The 15797-nt window shown below is 32.8% G+C and overlaps 1 protein-coding gene across 1 annotated transcript in view; it reads left to right on the top strand.

Annotated features, from left to right (window-relative positions):
* Nucleotides 1-8565: 8565 nt before the first annotated feature.
* Nucleotides 8566-15797, top strand: part of LOC110024087 — a 42662-nt gene continuing 35430 nt past the window's right edge. Inside the window, exons 1-2 of the mRNA XM_020723830.1 lie at nucleotides 8566-8724; nucleotides 8786-8962. Coding sequence (XP_020579489.1) covers nucleotides 8707-8724; nucleotides 8786-8962 — 195 coding nt within the window. The 5' untranslated portion in view covers nucleotides 8566-8706. The remainder of the gene's footprint in view (nucleotides 8725-8785; nucleotides 8963-15797) is intronic.

Raw genomic sequence — 15797 nt, 5'->3', positions numbered from 1 at the left:
ACATGACATTGTCAAACGCCGACCTAGTGAGATCCACTCCATCCTCCTCTTGTCCAAAGACAAACATAATATTTTCTCCCAAATTTATTGATTTGATGTCGGAAATGTTCAATTAACCAAATGCAAATTTCAAATTTGATCGGTATACTTGTAAATATTATATATATATAATACAAAATTTCAGCAAATTATTGAACATATATAGAGCTGGCATCCTAAAATTTCTCAACTGCTCTTAAGAATATTGTTTGAGCGTTGGAGGAATCTCCAAAGGCTCCTTGACTTACATTAATCATGAGTTCGTCGGATGTCTAATGGCACAATAAATCTAACTTTTTATCTTGTCACTGATGCATAACAGTGAGATTCAGAATGGACAAATTATTAGATGCAGACAGCAAATTACGTGGAAAACACAATTATGCATTGCACAAAAGTCTTCATCCGCACTTTCAAATTTTTGTGCCTAATGATTTCTTTTAAAATAAATGAATCTTGACCTTTGGGAACTTTTGGGAACTCTTAGGCATGAAATTCATGATGATAGAATAAAAATTTATTGTCTTAACATTACTCAAAGATCTAGCACACATTTAGATTATAGAAAAATAGCAGGAGAAGTCACCATGATTTTTTTTTCATGAAAAAAACCTCGAAAAAGGAAAAAATTGTATGACCAAACTTAGTCAACATAATTAACTTTGTGATGATAAGTAGTTAGATCCACTATTCTCCTGAAATAAAGAAGTTAAAATTATAAAGTTGACAATCACATATGTACAATAATAGTTTCGTTATAATAGTCGTAATTGGGCTACAACAAATACATTTATTGGTGATAATAGTAATAATTGACCGCAAAGATCGTATTTGATTGTTACAAATGCAGTATTTTGTCATAAAGACTATACTCGATGGTTGTAATAGCGTTAGTTGGTCACATAGGTCGTAGTTTGAAGTTGAACAAACAATTAGCCACATAGCTGCAGTTGGTAACTGCAGTAGCATTTAACCATATAGGTCGTAGTTGGTCATATAAGTTATGATTGTTAGTTGCAATAGCGTCAGTTGACCACAAATGTTATTATTAGAAGCTGCAGTAATAATTATCTATATAGATCGTAGTTGTTCACATATGTTGTAGTTGGTGGTTGCAATGATAGTTAGCTACATATGTCATAATTAGTCGCATAGGATGTAGTTGGTGGCTACAACACTTTTTTATGGTTTAGTATTTTACACTAGAGACATCACTAGTTGATATACAACGTAAGAAGAAAATTTCGGGAGCCCAGAGAAAGAATTTGTCGCAAGGAGTTGTCTTCGAATATGCAATACAATATTATTCGTTACAACATATTTGAGATACATCGTTGCGCTATATTTAGGATATATCGTTATACTATATTCGACATACATCGGCACACCATATTTGGGATGTGTTGTTAACAAACTGAGTTCACCAACTACTGTGGCCGACGACATTGGGCAGACAGTGGTCGGCGATAATAGATGGCGACGATAGCCGGAAATTATCATCGGGTCTTTAATCTAGAACAACAATATAATTCGACTCCTTCAGGTAAAGAGAGGAGACCTATTTATAACCCCTGCGAGAGGAGTATTTTGGTCATTAAACAAATAAATTTCATAACCACCCGATTGAACGACCCCATCGACCCACTTTGATCATAAAGAGTATTTTGATATTTTGAGGGTATTAGTGGCCTCAAATTTGTTTGAACTTAAATTTGTTGGATTCCTCTCATCGAGATGCTCAATTTGACCATAGATGTGTCAAGTTTGTAGTTTATTCGACAATTCACAGAAACTTGTTTTGGACTTGATTAGGCTCGAATTGGCCCAATTTTCACAATATTAGATTCGTCTTGTCGAGACAACCACTTTCACTATAAACTTTTTGAAATCAGGATCTGAGTGGCCTTTAAATTGAATTCACAACATTTCTCGTTAAAAAATGCCTCGAGATTCATGTCTAGGGATAAAATTATTATTGAAATGTTAGTTTTGTAAATAATAAGAAAGTTAATGTTTTAGATGTGTAAATCAATAAAATTGATGTGATATCTATGTGAGTATCTCTCTATTAAAAATTTCCTAAATTAAGACCAAGCACATGGTCAGCATGCAATTACATCTCTTTCTAGTTTCCTCAAGCGCTAGTGGATTCCTTTCCATGGAAGCAACCCTTTAACTCTAACACTCAAGCTGAAAAATAACAATAAAAATTAGCCAAATTGTCTAAAAATATAACACTACTAGCAAAGAATTATTTAACAAAATAAAATAAAATAAAAATCTAATTCTAGCTATTACTTTTCTTCATTTTTATCACTTCAACTGCAACAAACCACTATTTCATAGCTAACTATAGCAAACAATCTAGACAAAAGGGTCTCTTTGAGGAGGCTGCAATTTTTATAAAAGATGATTGTAAAGTTGTAGCGGATAAAACTACTTGAAAAAATGTGATATGAATTATAAATATATAATTTTTTATCTAAAAAATCGTGCAACAACTTTCATACAACCATCGCGTTTCAACAGACTTGATTGAAAAAACTAACTTCCCATCATAGAAATTTTTAGAAAGCAACAAAAAAATAGTTTTCCAAACAGAATTCTAATGGCTGTTTGAAACACAAAAGATATAAAAAACTGTCTCAAATATTATGTATTTAAATTTCCATGCACACCCCCAAATATTATGTATTTACATATCCAACACATATACTTTATTATTACTTTTTACATTTATATCACCCAGATCCTTCATATCACACTCAAAATATCATAATTTCAACTTTTAAAAACTGAAATATACTATTTCATGCATAGGACAGGTGGCTTAGGTGTTAGATATGTAATGACACATGATTTGAGTGTCATGTATGTAAATTTCAAACTCTAGTTTTGATAAATATAGGTGTTACAAATATCCGTCAGATTCAATGTTTATTTCATTTTGCAATTTGTTATGAAATTGTTGTTTTGATGGCAGGAATTGGCTCTCTTGGAATTTTTGCTTTTATGTTTGGAGATTGAACAGTTCATAGATCCTGCTTTGCTTTTCGCAGGAAATGCAATCACCATAGGCCGACTTCAAAAGGTTTAGGGTTGTCTGGGGCATGTGCAACTTATTAAAAAGTTGTTACGTAGCAGCTGTGGCAGGAAGTTGCTGTGGAGAAGGTGATTGTATGTTTTTTCTTTTGATAGTTTTGAAATAGCTATGTTACAACTGTTTCGAATCAAATGATCTTTGTGCTTTTGTATTATAGTGATGATTATAATAGAATTATTCATACTAGCACATTTCATACTTGAAAGCTATCCAATTAGAATGTTACAAAATAAAAAGAGACACCTTACAAAACAGTGAGTAACACGACAATTAAAATGGAAAAAACTATTCAAATAATAATTAATAATATAATAATATTATTTTTAAAGTGTAATATGTTTATGTCACGAGATAAGTCGCCCTTCAAAGAAACTAGCCGCTTCAGATGACTATCGACGGTCGATTCCTACAACTCATCTACCCACCTAAAGAAGCCACAACTTTTTGTTCATCTCCTTGGATACCTGTAAAACTCTCTCGTAGTTATGTCACTGCCGTGAAATAAGAAGAAACCACAGTAGCAGTACAATGCTTTGGAAGTAGCTGAAGTGCTCGAGCTCATCTTTAGTGAAGGTTAAGACACCACCACACCACTACCACTACCACTACCACTACCACCAACACATAACCACCAACGTAACACCACCACCACACCGCCACTACCACCACACCATCACATCACCGCCACCACCACACCGCCACTACCACCACACCATCACATCACCGCCACTACCACTACCAACATCACCACCACCACCAATAACACACAACAACAACACACAACAACCACCACCACTACCAACACACCACCGCCACACCACCGTCACACAACCACTACCGCCACACCATCATCACCACCACCACTAACACATAACCACAGATACACAACCACGATCACCACCACCACCACCACTAACATCACCATCACATGCACCACATCAATCACAGAGACCACCATCACACATAACAATCACCATAAAGAACAAAGAGCCACGGGAACCTAACCAAAAAAACAACTTCCAAAATTCACATGAAAAGGTGCAATTTGGTCTTTTCCTGTCCCTAAATTCAATTATTCAATATAACAAAGCTCTAAACTCAAAGCAACATGCCAACAAATGCATTGAACCAAAAATCACAATGAGTAAAGAGACAAGATCACAAAAAATATATACTCCCAAGTCTCTCAGTAAAATTTAAATGTAATATGGCATTTTCCCATTAATTTCTCTCTCATTTTTTCCATATAGTCATAAAACCAATACACAAAAGGAAATCACAAAGCTAAGCCATAAATCGCCATAAACCAAGCCACAAACGATAATCACAAAGCTAAGTCATTCCTTGGAAAATCAAGATTGCAATTGAAAGAGTCGTAAAAACCATTTTATCGTAGACAAAGCTAAAAAACCATTGAGATAATTCTCAACATCAACCACAAGCCTCACAGGAAGAGGTAACATAAGGGGAGAGAGAGGGGTAGGAAGATACTAGAGGACAGTTGAGAACAGGGACTTGGACCTGCTAGGGAAGAAGCAAGTGCGAGGAGAAGAAAGGAGAATGGAGCTCTGCAAGATCATAACACTATGGTACACGCAAATGAGGCAAACCAGGGGCAAAAAAGTAAAAACAAAGCCAACGAACATGGGCTGTGGAGTCGAGCCCGCGACCACATTTTTATTAAAATTTTCCAATACACCACCACACCACACAAAACAAACACATGGTTTAACAGTTTCGTACCGTACCACAACAATTAAGCTGTGTAAAACACAACCTTAGTTGTCTTCGGTGACTTGTGACACAATAGTGGTGTGGGACTTTAAAGTGGCGAGCTGATGGATTACATATAATTATGTTTAAGTTTGTTTGAGAACACGGTGATGTTTCGTTCGATTGCAGTGAATGTCGACCTCTTCAAAAATTTTCATTCGGTGAAGCATCGGGAGGCAAATGTTTCCTGAATTTTTTCACAAACCGATCGCAATTGGTGACGCAGGGCTCAAGAGAGGATCGACTGGTCCTCAAGGAAGGGGTGCTGCCACCCTCTCCTTCCTCTTCCCCCCCCCCCCCACCCCCCTTCCCTTTTCTCTCATTTCCCTTTTTTCCTTCCTTTCCTTCTTTGCTTATTTTTCTCCCAGCACTTTCCCATTTTAAAATATTTTCTAAAACTAAAATATGATTTTTATTCTCCATCCTAATTTTAAATCCTTTCTTAAAATTTGAAATCTAATTTTATTTTTTTTCTAATTTTAAATCATTTCCTCAAATCTGAAATTTAATTTTATTCTCTTTTCTAATTTTAAGTATTTTCTAAAATCTAAAATCTAGTTTTATTCTATTTCTTATTTTAGTGTTTCCTAATTGGGTCAAGTCTCTTTGTAAATAATAGTTGACGATTAGGGGTCTTGTTTTTTAATATCTGAATTCAATTTTAGCTTTGGTATTTACCCTTTGAGGGTGGTATCCAACGCTGAGGTAGTGCTCTGACTATTCCTTGTTTGAAGTGATGATCGTCTCCAAGGGTTTGAGTTGTGGTCTGGTTGTATCTCGACTTCGCCGAGGCATTTGTCTTACCATACTGCTGTTTACCTACTGCCATTTCACAATCCAACCTCCGACGACATTCCTGCACCTCTCCAGTTGCAGACCGACGTCGTTACTATCGCTAACCCGCTGTCCTACTTATCCATAGCATCCCCACCTCTCTGGCCTTCACCGCACCCACCAATCCAACCTCCGACGACGTTCCTGCACCTCTCCCACTGTAGTTCAATGTGATTACTATCACCAACCCACTGTCCTACTTCTTCCACAACAAACCCACCTCTTTAGCCTTCAACACAGCCACCAATCAGGCCTCCCCTCGCCAGACTCCCTTCTCATCAAGCAAGTTATGTCTTCTTTGTTGAGTCAGTAGTTGTAATCCTTTGTTTTGTGTGTTGTCTTTCGTCATTTTGAATCTTATTGTAACCATGTTTTAAGCGAGTAGTAAAATTGTGTCATGCGCCATTGTGGGTAATCTCCAGTATTCCGATATCAGCTGGTCTCCTCCGATTTGACGAACATGACTTTTATGAGAAATTAGTTGAACAATCTTTCTACTTCAAACGAAGTCTAAGTACTTCCATCGAACAAGATTCCATTCAAAGCGAAATGGGCAACACAGAGTTTTTTTGTAGGAGAATAGCCTAGAGCCTGATCAGGCATATTGGAAGGCAATTATCCACCCCCAAAGCTTCAAGCACAATCTAAAAATGTTCGTGAAATATATTCGTGAAGCAGTTATAAACAAATTTTAACTTGATTCAGATATGATTTAAATTAGTTTCAATTCAAATTTAAACTCGAATTAGTTCTAATCATCTCCTCTTCATGATAATTTGAATGCTCAAAATTTATTATACAAAACAAGTAAATTAAGTTTGCTTCATTAAATTTAATGTCTATAAAGAAAAATAATTCGTATTGATGGATTACTCATCCTAAATTCTAACAAATATAATGAGCTATTAATCATTAGAATAATTTGGTCCAAGAGAACATTTGTGCAAATAAAAAAATATAATAGAGTTATTAGCTAAAATGGATGTGTTAGAAGAAATAAAAATAAAAATTTCCAACTAAATCCCAAGCATTTTGGTTAGAAATCATCCCTTTATTGAATCCGGCCCAAACCCCCTTATTGGCCAAACAATGAGATATGATTGCATTAAATTGGTTCTTATGAAATTCATGATTTATTAGAAAACTTAAATAGAGTGAAGCATTTAAAGGCATTTGATTTGCACTTTATTTTGTTTTAATATTTTTTTTCTTCTTAAATGTTATTTTTTAAAAGTAATATCTAATTTTTTCAACATTCTCTCATTATTTAATTTTAATCTTAATTCTGATCCTTTATATACATATAGACACACACACACATACGTATAATAATAATAATAATAATAATGCCGCCAGTCCTGGTCTGATGGTAGAACAGTCTCTTTGAAGGTCGTAAATTCCCTCAGGTCACGGATTTGAATTCACCTCGGGTCAGTTTGACGGTAATGAGAGCGGTCCTCGAATAGTTAGATACATGAGGGTGGCTGAGGGCTCGATATATATATATATATTGATTTGATAATAGTAAGAAGAAATTAAAAATAATTTATTTTCATGTAAAGTCAAGTTGAACTAGAAACCATTACAAATTAATAAAAACAACAAATAAAGATTAAGTTAAGAATCTTAGTCGAATTTTTAATTTTTATTATCGATATTTATATTGTCTCAAAAATAAATCATAATTAGATCAATTTTTTTTATATTATTTATAACAAATTTACTTAGTTATTTTAGATTAAAAATGAATGTATTAAGCAAAAAATAGAAAATAAAAATTGTATGAAAACATACTTATATGTTTTTAGTGGTTTGTTTCAGATTTTATCTCTCAACACAGCTAAAATATTAGGCAGTTTAATCGAGTTATTAAACTAAGACAATTAAATTAAATTATTAGATCTTTGTGAAGTTTTTCTATAACAATTTAATTCATGAATATTTAATTATTTAACGGTATAAAAACTATACTTAAATAAATTTTATATGCTTAGTAATTTTATAAATAAGAAAATTTAAATTATTATTTTTTAAGATTTCCAATGAAGCCTATTTATCTGCGACATAATAGTTGAGATTGTTGTCTCACACTGGAAAAAAATATTACATCAGGACTCCGCACGTAGAGCTACGTGCGGAGTCTAATGAAATTACGCCGTGAAGGTGATCAACCCGGTAACACCAGAGAATATTTCCCTCGTGTTATTCAAGTTTTATTGTGTGTTATTCAAGTGTTATTATATATTATTTAGGTGTTATTGTGTTCCAGGAATATTTCCCTTGTGTTATTTAGGTGTTATTGTGTGTTATTGTAAGTTATTCATGTGTTATTGTGTTCTGAGAATATTCCAATAAGTTATTCATGTGTTATTGTGTTCTGAGAATATTCCAATTGTTATAATAACACAATAACACGCCAATAATACTTGAATAACACACAATAACATCTGAATAACACACAATAACACTTGAATAACATGAGGGGAATACTCCTTTGTATTATAGAGTCGATCACCTTCCACGACGTAATTTCATTGGACTTCACATGTAGCTCTACGTATGGACTACTGATGTATTCAAATAACATATATTATCTTTTGAGCCCGCATTAATAGAATTTAAAATTCATATTAACTTTGGATTATGATCAAACATATAACAGAATATAATAAATACACTATTTTTAGAAACATGCTTTATAACGCCTAGCAATTAAATGGCTCCTATAATAACAAGAAAATAAAAATAATAAAATAATAAAACGTGCCTACTTATCAAAATTATGAGAAATTGCCATAAAAATATTGTCCGAAAAAGGGCCGGACCTCAACTCCCCGTTTTCCCCTCCACTACTGCTGCTTACAGCCTCCAACCGCCATCGCTGACTCCTTCAGAGCTCGAGAGCAAAGAGGAAGAGGAGGAAGAGGAGGAAGAGGAAAACCTAGTTCTATCTGATCATGGAAGAGGAGGCCGAGGTAGTATTCTGATTTCTCTCTCGTTTTCTCCATTCTGATCTCCTAACGGTTTCCCTGGTAGAAAATGGCGGCTCTGAAGAGGGCCTATGCGGACATCATCCTCAATACCGCAAAGGAATCGGCGGCGCGGGTTCTTTCGGCGGAGCGCAGGGCGCTTGGTTTTCAGCAAAGCCTCTTCGCGGCCAAGGAGGACGCTGTGGCCGCCATGGTCCGGTTAAAGGCCATCATGGAGGATAAGGTAATGAATGCTTCTCTTGCAAATTGTTTTTGATGGCTCTATGGAAGATAGGGGGTGTGAGAGCTAGAGTGGGGTGGGTTCGGCAAGGTTCAATGGCGGATTGAAGATGCTATTTTTCTTTTGAGTTTGATGGATTTTTAGCACGCTTTTGAAGTGGAGAACATTTGAGGTATTTGATTGCTTTAGATTGTTGAAGAACGAATGGAAGGAAGTGAAATATCACTGCAAAATTTCTAGGCGGTGTGTGTTTCGAATGCCCTATTTATAAACATAAAATTCTCTTGTTCATTTTCTTGCCTTTTGATGCAGTGCAGTAGCGCGAACCTGAAGAGTTTGTCGATTAATTTTTAAGCTTTTGGAGGAGTGATCTTGTAGTTTGTAATTGCTATATTAATCATGAATGGCATTGGTGGGACGATGATGATTAGATTGAATTTGCGTTCCTAATTAAGTCTATGGTCCATATGTGATACTTTTTGAATGGAGAGAAGTGGGAAGAATGCTACATTGTGAGTCTTTGCTTTGTGAGTGAGTGGCCCATACTTGTAGTTGGGAACTGTACACCACTCTGATGTTTGAGGAATTAAGCTGCTTTTAGCTTCAGTCTTTATGAGCTTTCTAAATTGTTTTTATGGAAATTTACATACCTAGCACACAATTACATATCTCGCAACTAAACTTTCATATTTACATACATAGTACTTTGTTGTTTTAAACTTATGCATGAAAAGATGTTAATCATTTTTAAAGAAGTAATAGCAGTGCTATGTTTGATGTGATATTTAAGATTTGAGTGCTATGTTTGTAAATATGAAAGTTTCTTTGTGAGAAATGTAAATACATTAGAATTTTGTGTAATGTATGTAAATGCCCCTTGTTTCTATTATGTCTTGTTGTTATGAGCATATTTGCATTACGTTTGCTTCATTTTCTAATTTCATTGATCATTTAGACATTTATGTTTTTGTTTCCTCATTGGTTTGATAAAAATTGCAGAGTTGGTTTAATACTTCAGAGATGTTAAAAAATATAATTGCTTTGCATTTTATGGGCCAGTTGTGGTTGCCTTTCTGAATCTTCTTCTATCTTAATTCTTCTAAGCTTTGAGGTAAGGTTGATTTCTATTGGTTGAAATCTTTAGGGCAACATCTTATGAATTTGTTTAGTCCCTCCCCCTTTTATTCCTCGTACATCAGGGTAATTTTTTTTCCATTAGCTCTATCGCACATGCTTACTCCATCCCAATCAATTGTTGATTGGTTTTTGGGGCATTTACACACCTACCCCAAAATTCTTATGTATTTACATATATAGCACCCAAACTTTTAATGTTTTCATGCATAGCACTCAAATCTTTAATATCACATAAAAATTCCACCATCACATACATATTAAAAGTGGAGTACACTTTTTCTTGCATGGATTTATCACACCAATATGTTATATATGTAAATATGAAACTTTAGGTGTTAGATATGTTAATACATTGGAATTGTGTGTCTGTATGTAAATATCCCATAGTTTTTTTTGAAAGAAGAAAATTGTAAGTTACCCTGTGAGGGTTTAACAAGTCAGCACAATGATAATACCAAGTTTCTTCATGTTGACTTGTGATTGCACAATTTATTGTTGTTTGCGTCTTCTTAATTATTCAGCTTTCAAAACATGGAACTGAACTTGACAGTGTTTTTTTTTTCTTTTGCTAATCTCTTTTATGCCTGCACTTGGATTCATCTGCCCGAATAGTTTTTGTTCGTTAAGATGTGGCTGGGCATCCATTTTATAGATCATTTCAATTATGAACATACCATTTGTTCTCCAAATTTGACTGTTTAGTGACAGCATCATACATTTAAGATTAGGCATTTGATTTTCCCTTATTATTAAACCTTTATTTCAAACTCATTCCTACATTCCTAGTATTTAACCAATCATTTTATTCCATTAGTTTTGTACCGCTGTTATCTTCAATTGTGTGTTTCTCGAGTGAGTTAATCCTTGAGAAAATTTAGAGAAAACTGATTCTTTTTTAGTAGAGAATCACCTTTATAAATATTCCTTCATCCTTGTTAACATATATCAGTGTTTTATTTTAATCCATTAATGCTGTGCTACTGCCTCCTTCAATTGCACGGATCCTGTCTTTTCTTAATGAGTTTTTTGAGTGAGTAATTTATCGGAATAATTTTAAGCTAGGTACTGTGTGGTGGCTTAATGTTGATAGTGATAAGAAGTTCCTCCTCATGCCATAACTGATCCTCATTCTCTTTACCGATCATATTTGAATAAGTACAAACAAAAAAACTTTCATGTTCCTCTCCATTATGTGCTAAATTGTGCTGTTTTAAAATATATTATATTATTTTAAAGGAGTGAATAAAAAAATGAAATTACTGCTTTGCCTTCATGATATTTTATGTTAAATATTTGGTAAGAATTGCTCTTCTTCATGAATAGTTATAATGCTTATGTTTGCTTATGTAGTTGGGATAATTTGATGATGATGAGGAGGATAATCATGATGTTTTTATTAAAATGTTTTCTATTCTTAAGAAGAAGAGTAAATATTATTTGTGTATGTTAAATCAAATGGAAAGCAAGAAATTCAAGGTTATTCGAGATGATTATAAGTCATTTTTTCTCGAAAGGTTAGCATTAGGAATGCTGTTAAACTACTAGTAGATAAATAATTGAAAGATAAAATTACTAGGGAATGGGCTTATCATAGGGTAGTTGCTATTGAGATAATTCTCAACAATAAAATTATGAATGCGGTTATTGCCCACTTAAGTTGGATTAGAAGATAGTTTAAAAAGCAAAATTTGAGAAAAAATAGATAAGTGCTATAGTATTGTCACACCCCGAGTCCGGAAGGCGATACATCCCTACAACCCAAGATATGATGAAATGTATTGAACCTGTTTTATATTTTTCAAAAGGAAAATTCGTATGCAAGAATAAGCCATGAAATGTAAATTTTTATTCCATAATGAATAATCTTTTGATACAACTGAAAGGAAAGAAGGAACCTGACTGAATCAAACTGAAATAACACATGGAACAACTACCCAGATCACAAAAAGTAAATATAATAGCTAAAGCAAATACTAAAAAAAAAATACGAAAACAAAAACTCTAAAACCGAAAAGCCTATTACGGTGAAGACTGTTCTACTGGTGGCTGAATTGAATTTGTTATGAAAAAATAACAAAGAGTGAGTTTGACAAATAATCTCAGTATAACAGTTATCTATTAAAATACAAATGACAAGGGAAATGAGACATACAATATGAACAACAAATAAGGACGAATACGTGCATATATATATATATATATATATATATAACATGTAATTATTTTCTATTAAGTTCCATTCTATTTAGTTTTCCATTTATTATTTATATAGTCCATTTTAATAAACACCCTAAAACCGGGAGGGTCAATTTGAGATAAGAAGATTAATAGCTATTGTTAAAGATAGGTTGCTAAGAGAGGCTAATTGGAATTCCTTAGTTTAGCTAAACCAACTGTGGGATAAGTGGGTAGTTCCTTTAAAATAATTACTGTAGAACTTATATTGAAGTCTATAAATGGTTCATACATTGTAAGTAGATTTGGTGGAGTGCGGATATGTAAAGGATTATCGAGGAAAAATATGTTTTTATACAACAACTACAATAAAACCTTTATCCCACTAAGTGAGGTCCGCTACTTGAATCCTTTTTCTTCATTGCATCCTATTTAGTGTCATATTTTCATTTAATTTTAATAAATTAAGATCAGTTTTTATACAATATGCCCAAGTCATCCAAGGTCTACTTCTGCCTTTCTTAACATAAGTCGAATCTAAAACATCTACTCTTCTAATCAGACCATCAGATGATCGACGTTTACACTATCCCTGTCACGGATTAAAACAAAAATTGAATTATACTAATGATTGTATGAAAGCTTTTTTTTCTTGCAAAGTTGTTAGTGCGCAAAGTAAAAAATATAAAATTTGGTGATTTATATAATAGTTTTGATACTAAAAATTGGGACATTATATAGAATAGCTTGGGTAAGAGGTAAGAGATCTATCGATTTTTAGTGGAAGATCTACAAACTTACCACTCAAATCCTATGTATTTACATCTCTAACACATAAACTTCAATTTTTACTTACATACAACCTTACTTATGTATGAAAAACTATATTTCACTTTTTTAACTTAAAATAGTGGTATTTTTTATGTGATATGAAAGATTTGGGTGCTAAATGTAAAAAGTTAAGGTATTAGATATGTAAATACATAGGAATCGGGTGTTATGCATGTAAATGGCCCATTTTTAATTAGTTACACACATAAAAAGTTAAGATAATATAATCTGATTTAACGATGAAAATATCACAGAAAGATGAAAATATACGTTGACAATTATTAAATGACAGATTTAAGGGAAAAAAATATTTTGAAAGAAAATAACAGACAAGATGGTTCAGTATATTATATACTGATCCTAAAAGTTGAAGTGGTGTTTTGCTTTAAAAATAATTCATATAGTTAAGACTTCATGAGATACTTATTTTGATTTAGAGAGTTACAAGGATATTGCAGTGATTTTCTTAACAAGTTTTTTTTAGTAAAAAAATTAAAAGCTAAATGTTTGGGAAAGTATTTTGGTCTTATTTTAACAAATAAGATGGTTTTCAGGATTGTGCTAACTATAGAGAAATCAAACTTATAAGTCATACAATGAAATAATAGGAGCGAGTAGCAAAACACAAACTTGGAAAAAAATTGTCAAATTTGGAGAAACAATTTAATTACATGCTAAGAAAATCTATCATATAAGTGAGTTTTATATTTAGATAATAAAAAAATGTCGAAACAAAGAATGAATTTTCATATTATTTTTATTATCTTGAAAAGTAAAATGATTAAGTACCAAAGGCTGGAAATTTGAACATATACTCACATTGAAAGTATAAAGAGTGATAGTTTACTTGAGTTGTATATGCACGCTCTCTTTTTTTTGAGTTGTATCAGCTTATTACTTTTTTTTCCGTTTATTTTTGTGTAAAACATGTCTATGATGTCGGTTTATACACAAATAAGATGTATTCTCTAGTATTTGATTAATGTGCTTATTCTAACTCATTTTATCATGATTTTAACTCGGCCCATGAAATTCTATTTAGCACATGTGGGATTCAGAATGTTGTCCCTATGCTATTTTTACATAGTTTCTACTTCTGGTAGTCATCCTTTTGTTAATGGAGTTTTCCCCCCTGTTTCTGCCCGTCTTTGTTGATTGTTGCATCAAGTTATTTTTGCAAATTCAATTGTTGATACTGCTTTTGCCTTTCTCAATAATCTTCTATATCACCTTATGTCTCCTATTACTCCAGTTACAACCTTGAACTTCAGTTTTATGTTCATTATATTGATAACAAATCCCTATTTTATGTCTTTGAAGGCTATAAATATGATCATAGGACTTAGAAAATAATATTGAACCATGAATACTAAAATTGAATTTTAAATTTTCAATCTTCTTACGTGTGCTTGTTGGACATGAGTTTTCTTAGTACTCCATAGATATGGCTGATTACCTTAAGGGACAATACTCCTTATACTAATGTGAGTTCTTGCTTTTCTCTTTGGGGTAATGTTTATGCTTTTTCTTCTTTTTTTAGCTTCTTTTTTTAGCTGATTGTTTTGCACGGTGACTGAGTTTTTTTTTTTAAGTGAGATTATGTCGCTGTTCTCTCTTTGAATTGAGCACTTTATTTACTGATATTTGTTATTTATCATTTTTTTACTGGAACTTTATATTTTGGGTGATTATGAAATTATATTTTGGAACAAGTAAAGCATAATTGTTTTCCTTTCTTCAAAGTTTATAATTCTTAGTTGAATTTATGATTTAATAAAACACATTATTATTATTATTATTTGTTTTCATATTGCATCTTTTCTGAGGTTGTATTAGAAACCCTACAATCCTTCTTGAAATTGGCATCAAAGCATAGGTTAGTGCCGTCATGTCACAAAGTGAAACGAATTATCAGATTAAAAATGTCATTAACTAATAAGATCAACAAAACCTGGCCATAACTTGAGTTACTAAAAGATTTAAAATGTTGGAAACTAATTATTCGCATCCACAAGAACCATATTAACACCATTAGGAAACAGGAAACTCATCATGACAGACATAATCTTGATAGATTTCATATGGAATATACTAATGAAAATTATCCAATCAATCACTGAAGAAAATTTTATGATATCAGTTAGGGCATATCAAGGAAGATTGAAGTGAAGGTGCCTGCGTATGGTGGGCGAATTGTTCGTAAAGATTTCTTGGACTGGATAGTGGATTGGATAAATTATTTAATTGACAGGTGACGCTGGAAGAACGATCTAGATTTACAAAACTAAAAATAGCAAACCTAGCAAAAAAAAGTTGAATGCTCATGGCTATAACTTTATCACAAAATGGGCTAAAATGAAAATGTTATTAAAGGAAAAATGTGTACCTATATCTAGTTTCTAGGATTGACTGATTAATGAGTTTATATCTAGTTTCTAGGATTGACTGATTAATGAGTTTAACTCACTTCAACAAGGAAATAAGACCATACCTGAGTTCATGAACTATTTTGAAGAATTCCTGTTACGTTCTGAAATGAGAGAGGATCCAAAAAAGAGGATGCTCTAGATTTATAACTGAATTAAGTCCTAAACTCAAAAGAAAAGTGACTCTCTACAACATTAATTCACTTGAGGAAGCTTTTCAACTAGCTTTGGATTTTGAACAACTATAAGGATTTACTGCACCAAAGTAT

The sequence above is a fragment of the Phalaenopsis equestris genome, unplaced genomic scaffold, assembly GCF_001263595.1.
Source record: "Phalaenopsis equestris unplaced genomic scaffold, ASM126359v1 Scaffold000244, whole genome shotgun sequence".
NCBI lineage: Eukaryota > Viridiplantae > Streptophyta > Magnoliopsida > Asparagales > Orchidaceae > Phalaenopsis > Phalaenopsis equestris.
This window is presented reverse-complemented; position numbering and strand designations above follow the sequence as displayed.